This window comes from Falco naumanni, chromosome 5, assembly GCF_017639655.2.
Source record: "Falco naumanni isolate bFalNau1 chromosome 5, bFalNau1.pat, whole genome shotgun sequence".
NCBI classification, from domain to species: Eukaryota; Metazoa; Chordata; class Aves; order Falconiformes; family Falconidae; genus Falco; species Falco naumanni.
In genome coordinates, this window is record NC_054058.1 from 34412726 (window position 1) to 34437858 (window position 25133).

At 49.2% G+C, this 25133-nt stretch overlaps 1 protein-coding gene across 8 annotated transcripts; it reads right to left on the reverse strand.

The window, feature by feature from the left end:
* Positions 1–271: 271 nt before the first annotated feature.
* Positions 272–21488, reverse strand: TMPRSS6 (transmembrane serine protease 6). Of its 8 annotated transcripts, none has more exons than XM_040594494.1 (18): positions 20781–21487; positions 19013–19169; positions 18682–18824; positions 18420–18487; positions 17008–17192; positions 14233–14274; positions 13103–13307; positions 12612–12748; positions 11927–12039; positions 11605–11714; positions 10398–10543; positions 9348–9446; positions 6949–7062; positions 6505–6651; positions 5641–5809; positions 3488–3759; positions 2075–2211; positions 272–1374 (listed from the first exon to the last, which is right to left on the reverse strand). In XM_040594494.1, the coding sequence occupies exons 2-18, from the start codon at positions 19158–19160 to the stop codon at positions 1216–1218; spliced, it is 2394 nt and encodes a 797-aa protein (XP_040450428.1). In that variant the 5' UTR covers positions 19161–19169; positions 20781–21487; the 3' UTR covers positions 272–1215. The 8 variants fall into 8 exon arrangements, with proteins under 8 accessions (XP_040450428.1, XP_040450429.1, XP_040450430.1 ...); XM_040594495.1 differs by lacking the exon at positions 20781–21487 and adding an exon at positions 20682–20765; XM_040594496.1 differs by lacking the exon at positions 20781–21487 and adding an exon at positions 19923–20051.
* Positions 21489–25133: the final 3645 nt, after the last annotated feature.

The following is a 25133-nucleotide window of genomic DNA, read 5'->3' on the forward strand; positions in this document are numbered from 1 at the left end:
CTGCATCTTGCTGCATCCCCTCTGTAGGCAGGTGGACTACAGAGCAGGTTTGCTCACTGTATCTACACCCCTAAATCATAACAGCGGGCAAGGACCACCTATCTGGCTAGCATATTGACCCCACTGTGCCTGGGGGACAGCTGAGCGGGAGGCAGGGGTGTGGAAACTTTTCCCATTGCCAGTTTCAGTATTGGAGTTTGGTCAAAAAGATACAAACCCCAAGATAATTTTTAACAGAGTAAGGCAAACTAGAGCCAAAAAAGGCTTCAAATTAATTTTATTTCTAATTCCAGAGAGCGGCCCATTTTATACACACACAGACACACATACACACACATATATATCTATTTTTAGTAAAAAACCCAAACCCATAGCAGTCACTGTTTAAGCACTGTGCCCTGAAGCCTTCTCCTTCACCTCCTGGATTATCTGAGTTAGAAGATGAAAGCAGCTGAGACACCCTCATGTTAAAGGTATTTGGAAGGGCTGAGGGACGGGATGGGAGGCTGCTCCAGTGTTTTTACACTGAGGGCCAGGGCCAGTCCCTGAGGAAAGTGCAGCAGCGGAGGCTGGGTGCTGCGCCAGCAGGGAGGCAGGACACGCGCCTGGGGGGTGTGATGCTGGTCTCATGCCTGGGAGTCAGTGAGACGTGAAGAGTTGCCTGGCTGAGCTGAACAACCCTGAACAGCACACGCCAGCTAAGAAAAGAAGCAATTAGGGAGATGGAAGAGGAGGAGTGATGGGAGGGGAAGGGGGAAGAAGGATAAGCAGCAGGAAGGAAGAGGGAAGCAGATTGATTTCACGGTTACTGAAATCTAACTACATCAGTCACATTTTCTTTCAGCAAATGTTCCAGCATAAGAGTGTGGCTGAATCACATGGTTCATGGAAAGTTCAACTCCCCTTGTTCCTTTCCTCAGAAATGAGCAATATGGGACCATTGCCGTGTGTCATGTTACCCCTGCCCCCAGATGTTTTGGATGGATGGCCTAAAAACATCTCGGGATGCTCCCTGGGAAGCAGTGACGGGGAAGAGGGTCTGCCTGCCTTTCTCTACAATCCCCACGGCAGGCTTTTTTTACCCTGCTCAGAAGACCATCCTGGGTCTGACAACATCCCACACAGAAACTCTCTTTCTCTGACAGGCAAGTAGGATTAGAAATAAGTGCCACGTGAGTGTAGGTCTGATGGGGAGAAGGCAGAGATGCACTTTTCTCAGCTCATGGTTTGGTTCATCCAGCCCAGCACTTGAGTGATCCTGGTGTATACTCCATAGTGATTTGGACGTGCGCATCCCATTCCCCAGCTGACCAAACCAGCCAGAAACCACCTGCCACTGGGTTCCTTGCAGGCCAGCGGACCTCCAGAATCACCCTAGAGAAAAGGAAAGAACAATGGGGTGATGGTGATCAACCAGCTTCTCCTGCTGAGCGATTATACCAGCTCTGAGTCCCTCTGTATGCAGGTTCCTGTATCCCCTCAACTCATGCCTGGGACATCTGCAACACTTCTTGTATCTTAAGCAGATGTCAAAACCAGTCTCTAGTGCAAACATCTGACCCACTGTTGCATTCCTTCATCATGCAAATTCCTCCCCTCTAGCCGGGTCCCAAGAAGCTGACTGCTCTATTTTTCTTTATGCTCTGTGTGGCATTTCTAAACGTGTGGAGTGCAAGGAAGCTGGTGGAATTTAAGTGGATACCCAGAAGGATGAGAGACAGAGGAATTCCTTGAGATCGATAGTAGTGAAGGAACAGACAGGTTACTGTGTGTGACGGATGCTGAAGAGGCTGATGGGGTAAGACGCTTATGTAGACATGTGACTTGAAAGTGGGAGGTAAAGAGTGGACAATGGGCTGAAATGAGAAAAGAAGCTTAAATGTATTTGGATCCTTTCTAAGGCAAAGGTGCTGGGAAGAAGTGGTCCTGAGGGCTGTGGTTGGCCACTTAGATCAGAGGAAGTGTTGGGGGATTCAGGCATTTTAAAGTCTTTTCACACTCATTTTAATTTATGGAAACTAGGGACACACCCCACCTCTGGTAGTCAACCCTGATCCCACAACTCCTCAGTCACCTGGCAGGCATCTTTCTTGCCCTTGTGGTACCCAGCACACAGCATCCTGGGAGAAATCATGTAGTGATAGGCCTCACTGCAGATGTCCTGCTGGATGAGCTGCACGTCCACCTTCTGCAGAACATTGCTGATGTGCCCTGAGGGGTAGAGCACCAAAAGTAGTGCAGGTAAGCAATGGTGGAGCTTCCCACCGTTTACCATGATCCCCCAGCCCATGCCCATCTCACTGCATGCTGAAAGCTGCCATCTGAATTCTGTTCTGCTCTCCACTGGCCTCACAGTCTCTGACTTTGCTAGCAGAGCACTTCATCTGCATGGAACAAGTAACATTCCCCTTCGGTCCCTTTTCCTACAGGAACATAGTGTGAGCACTTCAGCTTTTTGGGACAAGGGGGATTCTGGTTTGGGGAAACCTCTGGGATGTCAGAATTTTGGGTTTGATTCTCATTGAAATGGATGTTAAGTCCTTCCAGTTAAGTGTGCAACCCAGGAGTGTCTAGTTCTGGATAGATACATTTAGGAAGCAGCTGGAGCAAGTGTGTGAGTGAGTGAAGCCACCCAGCTGACCTGGGTGAGCACACCTATATTCCTGTGCCATGCACTACTAGAAAATGGCTTGTTTTGCTGGTCCTGTGGGGAGGGAACATGAAGGTTCCATACCTATGCAGCTAAACTCTTCCTCACAAAACAGAAGGGATTCATCCATACCACACCATGGGAACAGGTCTTGGCCCATGCTGTCCCCTAGTAGTGTGTGGGTCCTATGTGGTCAAAACGGTCAAATGGTCCCAGGGCGCATGCTAATAATTACACAGTGTGATCCTCAGGGGACCCTGCACTGCTCCCATTGAATATACTGGTGTTGCTGGGGGGACCCAGGTCCTAGAGTCTTTTACATTGGGAAAATGTTGCTGCAGGGGCCACAAATGGGTGTCCCCATGAGATCCAGTCCCAGTTTGATGAAGAGCAGTGTTTTTATCTCAGCTCTTTCCATTCGGGCACTGTCTCTGGGGAATGACCCAACAGGATCCCACATGTCTATGTAAGCATAGGGTTGAGCTTTGAGACTGAGGCTGCTCCTTGCTGTGACCATGGTTCAACAACCACTAGACAGACCCCTAATTCCTGAAGGGCTATTCTAGTTTTTGGATGAAGGAACACATGCTGTCCTCATACAGATTACCAGACTTTCATGCCTGCCTCTCCAAATGAGGTTTCAAAGCACTCAACAGGTAACTTTGGCCAACCTGTGACCCAAAATCAAAGGGTGTGAAGGTGATAATAAAAAAAAATTCAAAAAGTATAATAACGCTTTGAGGTGAACAGAAGCCTAGTCAGCCTACCCCACATCTGAACCTATGTTTCCACCTTGGCTCTGCTACAATAGGCCACCAACAAAGACCTTGCACCTACCACCTTCCTTGAGGGCTCCCCAGCCAGTGATCCAGCAATGACGACCAGGCTCAAAGAGGTGAGAAGGAGCAGGCAAGCAGATGGGCTGGATTAAGGGTGAGATGATCACAGGATGGTCCAGCTGGAGCAGGGCCACATCATAATCATGGCTGTCCTCCTCGTAATAAGGGTGGAGGAAGAGGCGGATCACCTTGAAGGACACCTCTGTGTGACTGGTGGCATTTTGCAAATATTTGCCCAAGTAAACAGTCCAGATGGAGGCAGAGGCCAGTCTGTAGGACACAGCAGAGAAGATAACTCATCACACGAACGGAAAAGGATGGGTGGAACCTGGCTGTTTCTGTTGCAGTCTTTTGAGGAGTCCGATATGGATGATCAACTCCTTCAGTGGGGTGTCTTTTTTTATTTGGCTACTGATTTCAACAGACTGGGTGGGACATCTCTTTGATGCCTTGAACACGTGTACAGTGGGACTAACTTTGGGCAGGCACTCATACACCCAGGCAACTCGCTCATATTTGCTTCTTATCCTTAGCAAAGCAGGCTAAAAGGTGTATGTAGATGAGGCAAGCAAGTGGGGCTGGTCATGTGCAAGTGACTATGACAGGACAGAGAGCAAGAGCTGAGCTGGTGAAGCAAAGCTGCAAGGAGGAGACATGGAGGTGCAAGCTCTGAGAAATTTCTAAGAGGGAGTGAAGTGAGAAAAGCAGCTCAGAAGTGAAGGCATTAAAAGTCATGACAGCCCTTTACAGAAACAGGGGCTAAAGCTGGGGACAGCCTAACAAGGTGACACCTCTGAGAAGAGAACAGCTAAGAGCTAACAGCCAGGGCAGACCCTGTCCCCAGCAGGAGGTTGAGGAGCAGAGAGGAGCTCACCCTGGACCAGATCAGGAGGAAGCAGGAAGATGTCTGATTTTAGGCTCCGAGTCCTGCCTACCCTTTGCCTTACACATGCTGGTTTCTCCCACACTGCGCCTCTGGGTACAAAGAACTCCCTGGGCTGGTTTGACCATCTCTCTTGCTCCAAACTCCCCTTCAGGACCAACCTCTAGCCTATTGTGTTCACAGGCAGATGCCCATATCACAGTCCACCCCAGGCTGCTGCTGTTCTTCTGCTCCTCTTTTCCCTTACTTCTTATCTCTCACACCACTTAGTTTCTCTCCCTGACAGGTGCACACACATGCCATTTAACAGGGCTGTGCTAGCTCCATCCATCCTGCACTGGGACACTCCGGAATGGCCAAATCCAGCCCACATGGACCACTTGAAAGGCCTGATTCCAGTACTGGGGGGCTTCCTTGCAGGGTTGTAGGACACAGGTAGGAGGAGCACGGCAGGAGCAAGGTGAGGTGAGAAGCGCAACTGCAAAGCAGCCCCAGTCCTACCAAGGCTAGTGTCACCATACCGAGGATGACCAGCAGCTCCTCCTCCCCAAGCTCCATAGCATCAGGAGGGAAGGGCAGCTGGGGAAGTCCAGCAGTAGTAGCTTGGGAGGTGGGGGACCCCCACTGGCTCACTGGTAGAGAAAAAGTGGAGTTTGGAGGAGGTGGAGACTGGGTCTCAGGGTGCACATTCCTTCCCCACCCAGCCCTGTCACCTAGCAGAGCTGTGGACCTTCCTCCCCCTCACTTCTTCCTAGTTTGAAAGCGTGAGTGAACCGCCGATTGGTATGTTACTGCTGCCGTTGTGGTATGTACACTGGTGGAAGGAACTAGGGGAGAAACTGTGCTTCCCCTGAAAGAGCACGCCCCAAGGGTGCGCAGCATGAGACCCAAACAGCATCCTCCGTAGGTAACGTTATCCTGGCTCCATCCTAGCACATGCTGACACCTCCAAGGTTTTCACAGCATGGGGACAAGCCAGAGCCAAAGCAAAGGTGGAGGTGTCAAATGTCTTCCACTACCATTGCCCTCCCAAAGCTGCTCTGTGAATCTCAGCACTGCCCCTTTTTCCCTGCATGCACACCCAAATACTAGTGTGTGTATCCATACCCCTTTCTCCAGCTCCAAGCCACAGACAAGCATGGCACAGGTGCCAGATGAGAGGTGCAGCTGCCCCATGTCATCTTCACAAGCTGCATGATCCTCCCGTCATGCATGACATGGAAAACAATGCAAATCCTCCTGTCAGGTACCCTCCCCTCTCCATTTACCTCTCATCCTGGAAGCAGTGCGCAGCTGAGACCACCCAGCGATCAGCAACGAGTGTTCCCCCACAAATGTGGCGTCCCCGAACTTGCAGGCTGGCCTGCCACGGCCATTCCCCTTCCACAGAATTCACACCACCCACAATCCTGCTGAGAGGGGCTTGCAGCCCACAGTCTGAGGAGAAGGAGACACAGCAGGTACTTCAGGGGAGGAAGGGAGCATAATATGCTGTGCCTGCCCTTCATTTCCTACTTAATTGACTGAAGAGTTTGACTTCTAATCCCTTGCCTAACCCAGCCAGCAGATGCTTCATTTACTGTCCAGGACAGGTCTAGTGAGCGCTCCCTCCCAGTGGTGCCCCCGCTGATGCCTGCACAGCCTCAGCCCACCTCCGGCTGCAGCCTGGGCATGCTTTGGAGCAGCACGCTGTCTGTGCTACCTGCTGTGCTGCTGGGGAACCCTTGCAGTCATTTCCTTTCGCTCCCCACCAAGGGTCCAGAAAAAACAGGCAGGGAAATCAGAACACAAGCTCTCTCCCTGCCTGTGATCATGCAGTCATGGGTGATTTCACTGGAGCTTCGTAGGATAGCATTACTTCACATACACCAGCATAGTGGTCCAACAGGCAGCCTGGGGTTAGGACCTGGCCTGTGAGACATGTCTACCTGGCCTGAAGGAGATGGGGAGCAGCTGTCCAAAGAGTAAGCGCCTGCTTACAGCTCAACACAGAGCTGGCTCATTGCTGCTGCCACTGCTGCTGTGGGGCTGGGGTAGGGAGAAGGTGATGGAACGATGGAGGGTGGGTGCTTATGCTGGGGTGGCGGGGGGAAAAAGGGATGACTTGCAGCTACGTGGCATCCTGAACCTGCCTGGATGATGTGTGACTGAGTGTTCCTCACCACAACGCTTCTCATCGGACAGGTCATTGCAGTCTGCAGTGGTGTCACACAGGGGGTTGGGTTTCTTCACGCAGGTCCCGTCTTCACAGCGATAGGTGAAAGGACCGCAGGGGACCCCTGCAAAGAGGAAGGGGAGCCAAGGCTGAGGGATGTAGAGGCTGAGGTTGTAGACGCAGCCTGAAGTCCTTTGAGTGGGGGGGAAAAGGCAGCAGAGAGCTTGGGGGAACTCCATAAATGATGACAAGGAATTTCCTGAGCATGCTTGGTTAGCTACAAACAGAGCAAATGTGGACAGGTTGGGCACATTGACCCCTAGCTGGTGCCCTTAGCTCACAAGAGGGAAGTATGCTACCGACAGCCCGGGCTCGAGTGTAGGGGAAGGTATTTGTCAGCCCAGCATTGTCCCCTCCCTACCTTCACTGCACTGCTCCTCATCGCTCCCGTTGGTGCAGTCCAGCTGCTGGTCGCACACCCTGCTGAACTCGATGCAAGTGCTGTCCTCGTGGCACTGGAACTTTGCAGGACACACTGTGGGGGAGGGAAGCGCCCAGGAATTGGGCACAAAAGACAAGACATCAGGTGTGAGATCAGGGTCCCAACTGCCCCGGTAAGCTCTGCAACCTCTTCCCTGACCTCATGAGGTGTTCTTAAGGCCAGCTGCAGTCTAGTGAGCTGTGAGTCTTTGCCTGCACCGTCTTACACTTTGCTGATGCTGGCTTAACTTTCCTGGATTTCTTGGCTTGGCCTCGGACCTGCCTCATTGCTATGGACTTGCCTTGATGTCACTGGACTCTTGGTTGACCCCAGATTGCCATCAGCAGACCTGATCTGCTTGCCTTGTTCAGGTTCTGTAGGACTGCATTCTCTCTGGTAAGGTCACTGTTCTTCCTGCCTTGACGTCACCTTCAGCTCATGGATCACCTTCCCTTACAGAGCAGCTGCTCTCCTTGCTCTTGGGTAGGTGAGTCCTGAACAATAATGGATTCTTCAGTGTCCATGAGCTCTGATAGCTGCTCAGGATGGAGATGGGCCTAAGGTGCCTACCCATCATGGAGTATGACTTCTGATTATACATTTTCATAGCAGGAACTTGTTCTGTGTTTGTGTGTATCTATGTACAGTACCAAACATGATGGGCCAGTACCTCCCAGGCATTTTCTTACTGCAATGGCTGTAATTTTTTCAGTAATTAGCATGAGGCTTCCAGATAGCTAAAGGCACATGAAGGTCTGAGGCGATGTGAACACTGATTTTAAAGACAAGGACTGTTGCATACAGGCACGGAGAAATAAGCCGAGATGCAACAGCGGCAAGAGTGCAAGAAAGGAAAGAAATCACAAAGTTTCTATTTTCTTTTTCAAAAATAAAGGGATGTTGGAAAACACTGAGGAACATATATGCATTTTGTTCACTGTGATCTGTGTTAACCTGTGGAACTGAATGATACACGATATCCCTGGGGTCAAGATGATAACAAGATTCAAGAAAGAATTAGTTATTCATAAGGATGCATATGTATCCATGTCTACATGAGGGAAGCAAGCAAGCCCTGATGTCAGACAGCTGGATGATCGGACAGAGTGCACTGTCAGCAAGACTGCAGTCAATACAAAACCCAACACTGGCAATGCTGTGAGAGCTCTCACATTTCCAGAACTGAGTTAAAACTTCCTTGAGAAAGATTTCTCCTTCCTCCCTCCCTCCCTCCGTCCCTCCCTCCCTCCGTCCCTCCGTCCCTCCGTCCCTCCGTCCCTCCGTCCCTCCGTCCCTCCGTCCCTCCCTCCCTCCCTCCGTCCCTCCCTCCCTCCCTCCCTCCCTCCCTCCCTCCCTCCCTCCCTCCCTCCCTCCCTCCCTCCCTCCCTCCCTCCCTCCCGCCCTTCCTTCCTTCCTTCCTTCCTTCCTTCCTTCCTTCCTTCCTTCCTTCCTTCCTTCCTTCCTTCCTTCCTTCCTTCCTTCCTTCCTTCCTTCCTTCCTTCCTTCCTTCCTTCCTTCCACTTTTCTGTAACTGCCTTTAAATCTTTCAGAATTGGCCACTGTCTCCAGTGGTTCAGGGAACTTTCTGTCTGTGAAAAAACAGCTGTAGGGGACAACTAATGAAGAATTAGTGGTGGCAGCGATGTGATGAGCCCCCCACCCCCCACCAGAGATGGGAGAATAGATGAATTAGGCGTCATGCCTGAGCCTGAATAGCTGTTTCTATGAGAATGGGGCTTTGCAGGAGTCCTGGGATGCTGGGGATGGTGTCACATCAGCACTAACTGCTGTTGGCATGATGGCTGATCTAGGACTTGGATGCTCCCAAAATGCGTCGAAATATATGGGTAAGGCTCTCTACAGATCAAGTGTCACAAATGGCCTGGGGGGGAAAGGGAGAGAGCAGGGCAGCGGGTGGGTTTGGGGAGGTGTGGGCAGGGTGGGAGGGTTGGAGGAGGATGCTGAGAGGTATGACAGCAGAGGGGGCTGTGGCCCAGGGCTGAGCCGGATTGTCGTGCCTGGGTAGGGGCAAAGCAGGACAAGATGGGGGACAGCCTGGGCAGGGGGCTTCTTGCAGGCTGCCTGGAGCCCTCGGTGCATGGGTACTAGGGTGTTGTCCCAGGAAGGCTGTGCTGTGCACAGGAGCAAGAAGTCTTGCTGTTCCTTCCCGAGTAGGCTTAAGCCATACAGCAGTGGGGATGAGGCTTTTAAGCTTCTAGAGGGAGGTACGAGGCTGTACCTAGGCTAACTGAATCCGTACCATCTCTGTCTTCCCTTGAAGGAGCGAGGGGCTGCGTGCTGCTGAGACCAGGGACCAGCAGGGAGAAGAAATCACTCACCACAATTTCTCTCATCCAGCCCGTTGGGGCAATCTTTGATCCCATCGCAGGCTGGGACGCACAAGCCGTTCACCAAACACAAGAACTCCCCAGGACAGGCTGTGAAACCACCAAAGAGTAGTTAGTCACCAGTGACTGGAAATGTTCTTGCACCAGAGCCCTGTGGTTTGAAAATGGAGTGTGGAGCTGCACACCTTCCTGACTGCATGTGTGCTGCAGCAGTGTGCTGTGGCACTTGCTGTGCTCCCCAAAACCTGCCACGTCATCTGCTCTGAACAAGGGCAAATGGAGCCAGCCTATGCACCAGAGAAAGGAGGGCTTTTCCCCGCTTCCCATTGTACCAATGGGCAAGAGCCAGGACAACCACCACCTGGTATGCTGTATGTCTGGTTTAACAGTGTTTCAGGACTCCTAATGCTGCAGGAAAGCTGAAACAGGTTCTTTGGAATTATTATTAAAACTTGCTTGGGGCCTTGAAAGGTTGGTGTTAGACACATATTGGCAGGTGCGTGTATTCAGGGGTTGGTGTGCGTTACAGGCACCTTTAGGAGTGAGATGGAGAAACTTTGGAAAGACAGACTGTGGGTGTGCATTTGCATATGTGCATATGTGCATATGTGTATTTATGTATGTTTTCATTTGTCTCTCGCTTGCATGGATTCCAAGGTGAGCAGGAAACAGCTCTAAGAGCTCTTGTAATTGAAATAAAAGTCACTTCAAGCTGGAGGTGGTATCTCATTGAATTCTCAAGAGCAGTCCATGATGTGGGCATTGGGGTGGGACTGTAGACAACTCTCTGACCTGGTGTTTTGGCGCATGGATGCTCTGGCAACATGTGACAGGGCCACATGTGCAGAAGCAGCTTTACATGTAAATGCCTCTTCTTTTTGGGACATCAGTGGTGTGTGCATCACTGATTTGTGAACACGTGCCTGATAGGCAGATGGCACCTAGGGCTCACGGGATGTGTCATGTGTTTCTTCTAATACAAGCCAAGTGCACAGGGGCTGCTACCCAGCTACTAAGGAGCAGGGAGGAGCCTGAACTTACAGTCAGATTGGTTGTACAGGCTGTAAGCTGCCTGTACGCCGGGGCCGGTTAAGGAGATCTGTGAGGTGAAGGTGATGGTAATGTCAACAGAGGACGTGACTGGGATCCGCTCAGCGTAGGCTTGCAGGGTCCGCAGGCCACACAATCTGAGGAGCAAACACAGGTGGGGTGTCTTGGGCAGGGAGGGAGGAGAAGACAACAAAGTGGGGCAAGGGGTCTCCGTGGGAAGGGGGACACACAGACTGGGTGTGGGGGGAAGCCAGGAAGCTTCAACATGGGGGGAAGCTTCTCATACCTTCAATATGGCATGAGACCCAGAGTTCAGAGTGACCCTACTATCTTTGGACATTTCCCACTTTCTGGGCAAGGGCTGAATTCAAACCACACAAAGCAATTCCGTTCTTACGTTTGTCTTCCATGTCGTAGAAACTGCGGTGCTGACAGTTTAAGAGAGGATGTCAGGGAGAGGAGAAGTGGAAATCCTAAGCAAGGGGAACAGAGCTTCTGGATCAGATACTCTAGAGGAAAAGAAGTTACCCCCCACAGGAGCAGTGGAAAGTTAATGAGATGGGCTGGGGGAAGTCTTGGATGGAAAGGGGCAATTTTGCAGTAAGTGGGAGGAAAAAAAAAGCCATAGGTCTAACCATCTCAGAGCCTGCTTTGAGGAGGTGGGAGCCCAGCATCTCCCGGTCCTTTGTGCCTGGGGAGGGGTGGGCTGCAGCCCCAGCTGTGTATGGATGCTAATTTTGAGAAGTCTTGCAGGAGGAAGTGGCTGTAGTCAAAGCAGGAGGATATGGAGCTAGGCGGAAGATCTGTATGGAGGTGGATGCAAGGCAATGGCACACACAGATAATATTGCAGAGGTGGTGACAGGCAGATTTGCAAACACAGGAGACGTGGGAGGACACCAAGGTTACACAGACAAGAGAAAACTAGGAAGCCTGATGCAAACAGCAAGACAGAGAAGGCAGGCTGGTAGCTCAAAGCAAATCTGTAAGAAATGTGCTCATTGAGAAGCCTGTGAATAAGAGAAGTTAAAAAAGAAGTAGAAAAACAAGAGGCACCAGCACAAACTGTGGCCACTGAGTGTGGTGATAGGCTCTCCTTCCTCAGACCCGGCGGCTGAAGTGAGCAGGGAACATACAGAGATTCAATCCCAGTTTAATCCCAAGTGTTTAGTAAGAGAAATCAGGACCCCAGCACACACCTTCTGTTCTGAATTATCCACTGGCCTTGGGTACAGGGCAGGTCGTGCGTCTGTCTGCTGAGTGCGTAGGCATCGAACCACAGGGTGACCCCATAGTCAAGAGATGGGACCTGCAGGCAAGGGGGTCCAGAGCAGACTGTAGATGGATCCTATGAAAGCTGCAGCCCACTCACATGACAGAAATGAGCAGGGTAGGTGTGAAGGGGAGAGACGCCGATTCACACATTGCAGGCCAGAGCACTGGTTGTATTCCCCGCCTAATGCGGGGAGTGCCGCACGGGTTTCAGGGATGGGGTGGATGCTCTTGTGAGAGCTGGCTTACCGTCATGTGCCAAGTGCACTGCGTGTTGGGTGAGTAGTAACTGGGGTAGTGTGGGGTGCCAATCTTTCCCTGCAGCTCCAGGCCCTCCTGCAGAGTTATATTCACTTCGCAGGCTGTAAATACAGATGTTCAAAGCTCTGCTACCTGGCAGCCAACCCATCGGACTCATGCCATTTACTCATCCCATTGCAAGAAGGCAGAAATGGGGCTTCAAGACCTGATGCTAAAGGTGACTAGGACTTTCCACCATTCCCCTTCAAGGGGCCATTTCTACTTGGCAAGGCTTTTAGCCTCCTCCTCTTGTCCAGAGAAGGGTAATGGTAATGTATAGTGCTGTTTTAGACTCTTATGTTGAATTGACATTTATCTGCAAGTGCATCTGGACATGATGTCCATGCCAAATTTGGTCTGTCCATGCATGAGAGCTTGGCCTTCTCTTAAAGTATCACAATCACTCATTCTGCTTGCCAGAGCCAGGGCTGTAAAGACTCGAGCCAGATGCTGATGTATGAGTGCAGGTGAGAGAGCAACATCTAACCTGCTTTTTACTGATCACCTTTACCCTTGCAACCTAGAGTGAATTCTGCCCCTAATGGGGATGGAGTACCTCTAGAAGTTGTGATGTTGTAGGAGATAACCTGTGTCCTTCCTGTATCTATGGCCACCCTCCTCTAGCCTTTCTCACCTTCGAGGGGCACTGCCTGCACTGAGAGGATAAAGGGGTCATAGTAGCTGTACATGGCTTTCTTCCACACAACGGACATGACAGGGCCAGATGAAAGGATTTCCACGACGGGCTCCTGCCGGCTGCAGCCATAGATCCTCAGAGGAAAAAGATAAAAAGATGGGAGTGAAGCAAGCAACAAACTAATGGAAGAGAAGAACGAGAAAGAGACAATGGAGGTCTGTGTTATCCTCAGCACATGCCTGCTGTGAGGCACTAACTCAATCAAATAAAAGACCAGCAGAGAGACAGCTCATGCTGCTGTAATCTCTCAGGCTGCATGGCTGGCTTTGTGATATCCCACATCAGTGACTTTAGATGATCAGCAAGAGGCAGGTTCTGCATCAAAGAGAATTTCCTCTGATGTAGTCTAACACCTTCCCCTGCTGTGGTGTGTTGTGCCATCCTGCACGGCTTCCCCGTGGTGCGTGCCCTGCTCAGGAGCTACCTACGAGGTGATGAGGTGTTTCTCTAGGGGCCCAGCTGCGTCATACATGGCCAGGCGATCCCTGCAGTCTGGGAGAGTCCACTCCAGGCGTAGCTTGATCATATAGCCCTTGAGGCCGTGGAGGTGCCAGAGACAACTGGAGGCCAGGTAGTCAGGGCCCTCCAGCCTTAGAACATCATCCTCTTGGACGTAGCTGTACCTGTAGCAACCTGGATCCGAGGGAAAGATAGAGGGCTTTAAACCTCAGGGTGATGTGAATGGATGCAAAGGGGGACTTAGGGGTGGTTGTAAGGGAAATAGTGTGAGCCCTATTTCAGGGTAAGGCTGACTCATCCCAGTGATCTCAGTTTACTTTTACGTATGTTGTGGTGGCACTGGTCCCCTCATACTGTTGCCCCAGTTTCTTTCTATAAGAAAGCCTCTTCCTTGGTTAAGCTAGTGTTACCTCAGGCTTTAAATATCAGCACAGCACAGTTATCTTCCTCTGGCTTTATTTTCTTTTTCACCTCTTTCTCCTCTCATCCTCATATTCTTCCCAGCTTTACATCCCCCTCATCTGATTTCCAGGTTTCAGCAGGCTTCCAGACCAGGATTTTTGAGTAAAAGTCAGTTTAAAGGTAAGTTTCTAACAGCATATCTAATGCAAGCTGCCAGCCACAGCACTTACAACACTGCCTGAAATTACTAGAAGCATCTTCAAACATCACGAAGACAACAGAGTCCAAAATGACTAACAGCACATCCTGTGCAGAGCCATGTAGGAACCCACCCACCCCACTCAGCAGTTTCATGGGGCCTGGAAATAGCACTGTTGTACCAGTACACCAAGCTATTTGACAGGACTCATTAGGACAGGGACAAGACTAAGGTGGCTGCGCTGCCCCTGGGAGCTGGTGTCTCTGCACAGTGTTGTGCTACTGGGGCAGAGGTGTCAGAATGCTCGGAGCCGTTCAACACATAGCTGCGTCATGTAGTTTGGATCTGGCCAAGCAGCAGCACTGATGCTCCCCTGCTACTGTTCTCATCTCCCCTTCCCAGGACTTACAACTCCAGGAAGCCAACAAGCTTTCTGTCCCCTGTAAAAATCCCTCCCATAAAGTCACAAACTCAAAAAGAAAGGAAAAGATAGCCTACCCAGAGTGGATTTCAGCACTACTATGTCTTTCACACTGGATTCTGTTAGAAAGAAAATATATAAAGGAAGATAAACAAAAAGATAAACTGGTAGTGTCCGAATGCTAGCATGGCAGGTGAGGGCTCCCTCCCTTCATATGTAAGTGACTCACAATTTTGGCATGGGACATCCTCCAGGCACTTCTCTGTCTGCTCTCAGGGACTTGTTTCAGTCATGCCTTCCCCACCTCATCTCTCTGGGAAATCTCTCTAGCCTTTGCTCCGAATCCAACAGCCCTAATTCGTGCTTTCCAGCCCACCATGGGCTTCTCTGCCTTTTTTCTTTGCCTGTTTTCATGTGCCTCTTCCCCTCCCCAGGAGGGCTGGGCATTGCTTCAGGCAGCCATTCCCTTCCTCTGCCAGCCAATCCCACTTCCCAGTGCCTTCACCACCTGCTGACCCTTTCCCTGTTCTCCCAGTTTTATACATACACACACACACATATATATAGATATAATTCTCACTCCCTCACTGCAAAGTTTGGGAGTTACTGAGGGTGGGGAAAGAGGTCTTTTGATGACCACTGGTTGATGAGCTACTCAGCATCCTTAGAGTCCACCTCTGGAGAAGGGAGATGCGGAGAAAACCACCAGCAAAGACCATAAATCTGTGGAAAAGAGAGTCACAGGGTGGACAACACTTTTAGGAGAGCTGGGCTTTGCTCCAGCCTCCCAGCTGAACTGGAACTGGTCAGAGATCAGGTGCTGCTGGGAGTAATTGCCAAAATAAAAGACACCATGAGGTCAGTTGGGTGTGAGAATTGTTATTGGGGGCTTGCCTAGGTCAAGGCTTTTGGTCTTCTGTGGGTCCTAAGCAGAGTTTGCAATTCTGTGGGGAGAGCGGAGCAGTTTTGTCATAGGAAAAACAGATGTTGTGGAAAGACGATCCTGTAGGCATAAGGCAGGCTGCTAGAGAAGCTCATGTGCTGTAGGGAAGGATGTGTGCTGAGCTGGTGTTAAGTACTCTTTTATCTGAAGGTAATAAAACTGACTTTCTGTGAGGAGGAGGAATCCCTGAAACTCGCTGGGGGAAAGGGGGAGCCAGTGTCCTGGGCTGAGTGTAGCAGTTAGTAAAAACAAAGCACTGGAGAGGCTGGAGAGGTTCCTGTGCTGGTCCATGGTTTGCAGCTCTGTGTCTTAAGGCAGGCTGCAGCCAGACTTAGTGTTTAGAGCTAAGCAGGTCAGCAAATGAGTCTGTCAGAAAGTAATGATGTGCTAATGACTTGCTATTAGCTATCTATTTTTTCACTCCAATTTTACAGAGCAAATGAAGGCAGAGGTTAAGCCACTGGCTTGAGGTCACCCTGGCCGAGCAGTAGAAGAGTTTTCTGGCTCAGTTGCTAAACTGTGCTTCCGACCGGAGAGGGAGGCAGAAAGGACTAGGGAAATCAGAAGGAGCTGGAGCAACTACAGAGGGTGTGTTAATGCCAAAATAGAAGTGTGGTCTGCTGAAATGAATAAAACAGTGAAACAGATGTGAAGGGAATAAGAAGTAACTGGGAGCAGCCAAAAGAATAGCACCATCACTTGTGTTTATGAGTTACATTATGAAGTGAGTAAAGAAAGGGGAAATGCTAGATGGGCTGACTTGGAAGCATTCAGCATATTACCTTATGGTATCTTTCTTAAGTTTATTTAAACTGACTGAGCATAAGGTCTGGTCTGCTGGAAAAAAGTTGTAAGTAGAAGTGACTGATGGTAACTGGAGGAGGAGATGTCTTTATGAGATGCTAACACAGCTTAGGAACAAGATCCTAACATGGTGGTCTGGATAAAGGAGAAAAAATAATTTTGAGGAAATCAAATTTTCTTTGGGGACATCAAAATATGACACCCAAACCAAAACAATTAAGAAGTGGAGGGAAAAATTAAAATATGGATGGGATATATTAACGTAAGATTCACCTTAGAAAAATGCAAGACAACAAATCCGGGGAAAAAGGCTTGGGAATGTAACATTTTGTGGGAAGAAGAAACTTGGAAATGAGAGTCCCAAAGGGAGAGAAGAAACACAATGTATTTTAAACCCTCTGAGGTTTGGGGCTCTCTAAGAGGGATCAGCTCAGGCTAAGAAGTTAAGTCCCATTGCAAACACCAAACACAAATTCCATTGGACTTGGATGAATTTAATATAGTCAGGTCCCTAGTTCTTTATCTAACACCTATTTTAAAGAAGTCCTGTAGGGATGGCTTTTTAAACAGGCTGTGATCTTCACTGTGGGCAACAATAAATAATCCTTAAAATTATATGTCAAGAACCAAAGTGGCAACAGTGCTTTGTGTCAGAGAAAGATGAGTGGTGACTCAGGTACATTGCCTTTGGTCTTCTCTCGATCAAGTAGCCTGGAATAATCTCCCAAAGGAAAGTAGGAAACCTAATTGCTTGTTATTTTTGAGCTGAGCTGATCAAAGTCACGACCTGTGTAAGATCTTACTCCACAGAGGCCAAAACTGATGTGAGAAAAAAATAAATTACCTAGCTGGTCATGGTCAGCTGTATCTCCAATAATCTTTAATCCTTCAAAGGAAGGATGCTTTTTTTGTCAGATTTCAGTTGTCCTTCATCAGGAAGAAATACATGTATCTCCTGATCCTCACTTTCCCCCTATCCTCTTCAAGTTTCCTTTATCCTCTTCAGTAGTGACTTCTGGTTTTTTCTCCTAACCTCCTTTCAGCAACTTATAAATCTTGGAGCATTTCTGACTGCTCATGACACAGCTGAGCAGCTGGTACTTACCCAGCAGAACCAGTGAGTCTGGGTTGACCCTGTACTCCATCTGGTAGGACAGGCTGCCCGAGCTGTTGAAGCTGGTGGAGAGCTCTTGATGGAGCGTTGTGTTTACCCTTTCAGCAGTCACCTCCTTCTGCTGACTCTCAGGGATTTGGAGGGCAAACCAGAAGAAGAAGGTCAGAGCACCCTCCCTAACAGAGAAATAGCATGTTAAATATCCTCTCTCTTCTTCTCCAGAATCACTGGAGAGACAAAGCCCAGAGATTAACCTCCCCCTGTTTTTCCACAAATCAGACATATCTGTGCAGGCTTCCCAGCTTGCTGCTGTGACCCAGAAGAACCACTCTGAGTGGGGCAGGAGAGCTGCTATGTCCATGGTGCTGCTTAACGTTCTGTCCTTTGGGAGAGGAAGACATTTTACGCCATCTGTCTTTAGTAATGACCATAGGTGGTCAAATTACTGTGATAATTAATCAAGGCTGGTCTAATGAGTAGTCTCATTTCAGGTAGAAATGACCTTTGGTTACTACTGACCAGGGGTTAAAAAGAAACACTCAAGACTTCATTGTCTCACCTCCCAGTGGTGACAAGTGGATGATTTATGACTCAGTACCTTACCACAAGCCATTAATGCTGGGCAGGCTCAAGCTGCAGGAGGCTGTGACTGGGAAAGCTCTGTTCAACCAGCTGGCAGAGAAAATTGGCTGGGGGAGGGGGAAGAGATGTTGAAACAAACCTTTGTTCAGTAAAAGGCTAGAGGAAGAATTGCAAGTGAAACTTTTCTTTTCCCGGTTGAAAATTGAGTTACATCACAATTGGAATTTTGCTTAGTTGAAGGAAAAATTTAGAGGTGTAGTTTTCCATGGAAAAAAAAATCAAAAGCAAATTTATATATCAGTTTGGAAGTTATTCCTGCTTTCCTGATCTACTGTGATGACCTGAAAAGCTGTAGTCCCACATCTGTCCCATTTCACTGTTACCCTATTCCCAGGTGGACCATACTTCTTGGCTGGAATACCTTTTCTGGCCTCTCCCTTTGGGTGCCTAGGATCAGGCCATAAAATCACTTTATTGAATTAGACAAATTAATTTCCAGATGCTTAGTTTCTACTGGGAATGCCAAGCCCGGGGGGGGGGGGGGGTTCAGATCTTCCTAGTGATTTTTTTTCTCTTGAACTTTTGCCTCTGAAAATTTCTCCGTTTTGGTTATTTATTATGACTTCAGATGAACATGAACATCAAAATAGCCCCAGCCCTGTCATGCTGGAACCATTCTGGATCTGGACTGCCCAGCCCAGCCTAGAACTCATGGTGGGGACTGCAGCAGTTTGTCATGGCCAGAATTCAGTGAAACCAGAGTACAATCGACTGGAAGCTTTCACACACAAACAAGCAAATGTGCTGTGGGTGCTACTCACCCAAAGGCATACACTGTGCTCGAGTTGTAGTATCGACCCAGCTCTGTGGCACGAATCAGTTCCTTCAGCTGCAATGAGAATGTTGTCTGATAACTATTGTGCAATGTTACAGTGGCAAAGGAACTATGGCCAACTCTGTGTTTCATCCTTCTAGCTGTACAGACCCACCAAGACTGTCTCTTGGAGGAGGGTACCGGACCCCTTCCTCTTTCTACTCACTGAACTCCCTCAAGGCCAGCTCTGGTCATGAAATTGCCCTCACCATCTTCTGGAGCTTAGCTGACTCCAACCAAAAGGCTCTGGACTCCACCTGCCCAAGGTCCGGGGAGTATTGGCGGTTGAGAACCTGGAGGCTGCCACAGTAGAACTGCAGGATGGCCGGTTCCAGGTGCCATGGTCTGTAGTCTGCCAACAGAAGACACTACTGGATTACCTTGCTGATAAGGTAGAGACAGGGGTCGGAGAGAGGGGTTTACCCGTATATATGAGTCTGTAAAGATCACCCAGAGTCACTACTATGCTTTACGCTCGGCATTGCCTTGACTACACCCCACCCACCTCCTGCATGGGGACAAAACATGTTGAATTTTTACCTAGGAAATACCAGGTTGCTGCAGCAGCTCCAGCCAGCAAAAGAAAGGCTATCCCAAGGGGCACATAGCGGAGGCAGTCACGTGAGTTAATCTCTGATTTGTCCTTTGAGAGGGAGCTGGCATCTTCCTCCTGTTCCTCAGTCTCCATCAGGTATATCTAGTGACACAGCACACCATGGTCAGGATGGGTTTTCTGCTTCCCTTTACATCTGTCTCCGGGGGTGCTATGCCATCTCTGTGCTCCTCTCCCAAGATCTATAGTCTCAACAGATCTGTGTGCAACTATCAAAGACTTCGCTCAGTGTGAATGTGAGTAAAACTCCTAATTCAGTGTGAGGCAGGCTTCCAGGACAGTGTCCTGTCTGTGCCTCCTGGTAATCCCTTAATTTTCAAAGGCATTTGCTGGGTTTTGCTTCTGCCAAAACCACCAATGAGTACAATAACGAATTTCTCTGGAGACAAACGTGTGGTCCTCCCCCGCTGAGAATTATTTAAAACCTGGTATTTTATTGACCTAGAAATCAATGCAAAAGGAAATTCGTGCCCTCAAATGCACACAGAAGTTGCACAAACCAGTCACAGCCTGGAAGCCTGAAGCTGCACTTTGCCTGCTGTGCCGTTTTGCTCTCGGCCCCTAAAAGTGAGCCAACCTTGCCATTCTCACCAGGCTGTCTCAGGGCTAAGCCCATGCTGACACAGACTCACCAGCTGAGCTAGCGAGGAAAGAGCACCTGAGTAACACCCAGCCCTCCACCACACTCCGCTTGTGCCAGGAGACACCTTCTGTCTTCCTTTGCCCCTCATCTCCCTCAGGCTGCTTCTTTTTCTTTCTCCCCTTCCGTCAGCCCCAGACTCTGAGGGTAAGAAATGCCATCGCCCAAGAGAGCCATGTTAATCTTCATTATCTCACCTGCCTTCCTTCTCCTTTCCTCTGCTATCGCCCCCAAAGGCTTCCTGTGTTTCTGTGGCTGGCAAGGGATGTGAATGCATTCGTGTGGGAGGGCACAGAGGTCTTGGGGAATGCCAGTGCCCTGTCTACGTGTCTGTGAGTTGTCTTTGTGCCCCGTGGTGCGTATGAGCGTGGGGGCATGAGTGCATGGGAGGGACTTGCTGCAGATGTGAGAAGAGATGGTTGGCCTCATGCACGTTTTAGCCTGCACGGATGCCATGGAATGTTCCCATGATAAGGATGAGTGGGCTTCTTGGTCTCCTTGCTTTCCCCTAGTTACTGAGTGCCAAGCCCTCTAGGCTGCCTTGCAACATGGGAACACACTTGTGGAACGTAAGCACCAAATAACTCACTTTAAACCCAGCTTGGTGAACATCAGCACTCGGACAATCAGCTGCACATCTGCTTGCTCTAATACACCCTTCCAGAGAGGTACATGGTACAAACAGGCCCAGCAAAGGCTGCCCTCCCTTGCTTCTCATGGGTCACCTTTCTGGGCAAGCCCTGGGGAGGATCTCCTCCTCAGCGAACCAAGCTGGGTGGAGCAGGAGAGCAAGGGCAATTCTCTGCTATCACAGTATCCCTTCAGAAACAGCGGGCACAAGCAAAGAACCACAGATGGAGGGGTGGGGGGGAGGAGGGCAGGAAGCAACAGCAGCAGAACCACTTTGTTAGATTTGGTGATAGGCACCGGGGTTTCCCCAAGAGCTGCAGACCTACCTTTGAAGCCTGCTACTGCCTGTGAGGCCTGGCCCATACCCCTATGCAAGACAGCTTACACACATATGGAATGGGGGAGAAAGGAGGACATCTATTTACCCAAGCTCAAGGTCTCCTCAGCGATCAATAACCTGATGCCATGTCCCTTCAGCTCGGCCTTTGTCCTGCACCGTCCTGCCACGATGGGTCAGTGCACCCTGTACAATGTTTTTTTCTTTTCCGAAATGGAGTTTTTGGAGGCTTGCAGGGCGAGAAGATCTGCAGTCTGAGCAGGTCAAGCCTGAAAAATGTCAGGGTAGAGCAGGAGCACCTCCAGCTGTGCAGAGACAAGCAACCCAGAAGGCTGGTGCGGATAGCTTATGTTGTCCTCCTTGGGGGACAGGGAGTTGCTGAGCAACTGCTGTATTTCTTAGCTATCCTCCTTGGTCCCATTGGAGGGAGAGGCAAAATGCAGGGTGTGTGCTTCCTAGCACAAAGATGAAGCAGATGCTGGCTGGCAGGTGTAGAACACTTGAAGGAGGGAAGACAGGAGTAGCCAGCGGGTCCAGTTATCACAGTGGTCTTGCAGATGAAAGCACAGCACGATGTCTCTCAATCCCCACCAACAAGACTGCCTCTGGTCTTCTTGCACTTCTTGCTGCCCAGTCTCCTGACGCTGGGCTCCCTGCACGCTGTTGCACTGCTGCTCCCTCCTCCCTGCAACATCTGCTTTTCTTCTAGCCCCAGGTCCTCCTCACCTACCTTGCCTGCACTACCTTCTGCTTACAGCTCTGCAGCTCTGTACGTGCCCCTTTGTTTTTCATGAAAAACAACCACACTCCAACTAGAGAAGAGTAAATAGAGTTATTCTGTCAACAAATGGGTGGAGGAGATGGGAACATGGACGACTCTTGACCTGGGGCTGAGCTCCAGCCAGTGGCATTGACCTGGGGCTGAGCTCATTTGGGCTCATTTTGGCAGCTGGGCAGGGATAGCTGTTTCCAGCTTTGCCACTGGTTCAGGTTTAGTCTGGGACTGCATAAAGAGCAAAAGCCATTGATGTAGTTGCCTCATGATGGATTTTAGTAGATAAACATTAAATGTGGATGAAAAGCTGCAGTGTTTGACTGGGAATGTGGCAGTGTGCTTATCTTAATTCATTGCTGTATGTACGGGAAACCGAGGCATGCAATAACAGTAAGAAATGCTTCCAGAAAGGCTCAAGAGATATAAGACACCAGATTTTGATTTTAGAAGTTACGTTGAGCCAAAATTTCCCCAGATAACTGAGGACTAGCTGCATCTTTAGGCATATCTGTATTCATACATAGCATTCCCAAGGTTACATATGAAGGCTTGCCACAGTGGGTCAGAAACCAGCTGAGGGTATTTCCCAGTATCAGAGACCTTACTTTTTTGTATCCAAATTTCCTGGAAAGAAGCATCTTCATTCTCTGGTGTTTTCAGCAGAACAAAAAATATAGAATCTCAATCTGATTGATCTAGGCAAGCATACCACATCTATCAGTGCAGACTTTTGAATCAAACAAGGACCAAAAACCTTGATCAGATCTGACTTCAGAGGAATTCCTTTACTGCAAGTACCCTTTATTTTCTGCTTCTCCACAGAAAAGAAACGAAGGGATGTGGGAGGGGGCTGAGAGTGATGCTGTCTATTTAAGAAGAAGGTATTTTGGAAAGAGGGAGATGAGAAATGTGACAGCTATCTTTGCTGTCTCGGGGCTTAAGATAAAGAGAGGACCTGTGGCTGTGGCTGTTAATATTTTCCACACAGTGCTGGCATTCAGCTTTGGTTTGCCTCTGGTACCGATGGACACCATCATAGCATCTTTTTGTCGTTTTGCGAACTACACACTGTGCGTTCATGTTAGCTTGAGAGGGGACCGCTCCACATGTGACATTTCCAAAGAGCTCTTGGGGGACCTAGTGGAGAAAGGGCCCCATATCACTGAGAGTGTTATGCCTTCGGTAGTCACAACCTGAGTTACTCACATACAAGACCACATGACCTTGTCTTCCTGGAAGAAAGGTCCGGTTATCGACAGATCTGATGTTGAGCACTTCCTGCCGCAGTGTGTCACACATTCACGCCCAGCATGGCTGAGTGCTAGCAGCTTGACAGCTTGAAAGCTGTCATCATTTTCACAAGAGAGTGGAAAAATACTGACCCACCAGGATGGTCCTCAGGGTCCTGCAGCAGGATCACCTCCAACTCGGCTTTCTGTTTTAGGTACCCGAGTCGTTTGGGGAAGGGAGTAGGAACAAGGGCCAAAGGTACATTGGTCCAAGCAAAACTTCCCCTAGGACCCTATTTAGAAAAGCTGTTAATCCCTTTCCCCCACCCCAAAGGACATAAAACCACCGTACATTCCTTAATACGTCTTTTATTTACAAAGAGGCAAAGTTTTTCTTTTGTATTCATGTTAGCAGCAAGGATAATTGAAAAGCTCATCAAGATCTACACTGGGACAGGATAACCATCAGTACAACAAGGATCCTTGGCCTGTGTAAGATAGCAAATTGCCCATCAGGGATTCAGTGTCTCTTTTTTAAGTCCATCTGGGAAGATTCTCAAAATATAATAAACAGCTGGGCAAGCCTTGTGCTTCCTTATCTGGGAAGCTGTAGGGTCTTCACCTGTGGTCTCCTGGAGACAATGGAGCAGTCCACATCTTGATGCAGGTGGTGAAGAAGCTGATGAGAGGAGAGGTATAGCTCCCCCAGCCCTCTCAGCTGCAGGCAGGCTCAACTACTTTCAGCAGCTTTTTTGAGGTGAAATACAAGCCAGAGGGTGACCCCATAGCTGGGATTCATAATGGCATTCAGGCTGCGTAATGCAAGGTCAGGTAACAGTGTGGGACCAGGACAAAGGGGAAGTCTGACACTTGTACAGACAGCGGCAGGGAAGAATTAGTTCTGGGTGATACTCACAGGGATGGCAGAAGTACCAACAAGGTCAACATCCTTGACCTTTTTGATATAAAAACTTAGAAGAAAAATCTTTAGCACAGGGCTGGTATTTTCCCACTTCTGAATAGTCCCGAAATATGGCAGGAAAGCAGACAGACAGTACAAATGTCAAATGCAGGGATGGATGTAACCAGAACAGCTTGTCTTCCTTTGCCTTGCCACTTTTTCTTCTGAGATGTGCTGCTTTTTCTCAACCCAGATCGGCAAATGGGGGGGGGGGGGGGGGGGGGGGGGGGAGGGGAAGTAGTCTTTACTATCCCCATTCTTTGTGAGGGGATTGAGATTTTCTTTTCACCAAGAGTGCTGATTTGTGGGTTGGTTTTCTGGGCTCATTCACCACATCTTTGCTGCTAATTAGGCAATGGTTTCCCTTGAGCAATGGAAGGAATAGGCAGCACCGTTGCGATGTTTTCCACTAATACAGGATGTGGGATGAACTATTCTGCAATAGGTTACCATAGTCAAATAACTGTTTTGCCAGTAGGGCAGACAGGTTTTCAATTTCATGAAAAATATTGCAGCAAGAATGGGAAATTGTGTATGTTCTTTTTACTGCCATCATCAGACCTGGGGGAAAGAAGGGGGAGGGAGGGGATTTCCCCACTATTTTTAACCCAGTAATGGGGATTTCTTTTTACACTGCACTGCTTAGACAGCTGACAGTTGTAGCTCTGAGCTGACCTTAAAGACTCGAGTCTGAAGCTGGACTGAGTAGCTCAGAATGTAATCTCTGATTAAAACCTGAAGTGGGGACATCACAGGAAAAACCACCCTTGGTCAATCAGGAGGAGATGTCTTCATCTATTTCATCACCAGCCCCAGCACTGACTGGCAGTGCTACTGTCCCCTGCACAAAATCTCATGTCTCCCTCTTCAGGACTCTCTCCCATTAGAGGTTTTTAAGCTGGGATGAGGCAAACAGACCATCTCCCTGCTCGGCCTTAAAGCTGAGTGCTACTTTACACCAAGATGCAGAGCATGAAAGTGCTGGCACAGCATCCACTAGGAACTGGGAAGGAAAAAACAAGCTGGTGAGGTTTGGGATGGCACTTGAGCATTGTGGGAAGGGGTTTCTGTGCCATAGGATCCAGTAATAGCAGAGAAACAGGTTCAGTTATGAAGGTGAGTCCCTGTTGGCCTGTACAGCAAAGAATCAGGCTTCTACATCTCCATTAGCTGTGTGGCCACTGAACAGCTTTAATGTGTCTATCCGTGTTGCTTTACTGTCCGCTAGCCCAATTCTCCATGCAAAATGCCCTCTCATTTCCAGTGATCTGTTTCACTAATGCCTTACCTTGGGAACTAGTGCTATCTGTGTAGCCATCCATGAATTTCCACCTTGTCTATCCTATCCCTTTTCTGGTTTTGCAGCTCTCTAGGGTAACTGTGGTCTCCAGCCTCATTAAAGAACAGTCCCAATGGATTTGATGCTGAAGTCACACTCATGTCCTGAACAGAAAAACGGTCCGTCTAGCCTTCCCT

Excerpts from the sequence above, each read along its gene's own strand:
- TMPRSS6 (XM_040594494.1), bottom strand. The coding sequence starts at position 19,160 with ATGGAGACTGAGGAACAGGAGGAAGATGCCAGCTCCCTCTCAAAGGAC. Across the intron at positions 12,749-13,102 it reads GAGAAACACCTCATCACCTC|GATCTATGGCTGCAGCCGGC; the intron begins GTAGGTAGCTCC and ends TTTTCCTCTGAG. Across the intron at positions 3,760-5,640 it reads CACTGCTTCCAGGATGAGAG|ACTGGCCTCTGCCTCCATCT; the intron begins GTAAATGGAGAG and ends TGTGTCCTACAG.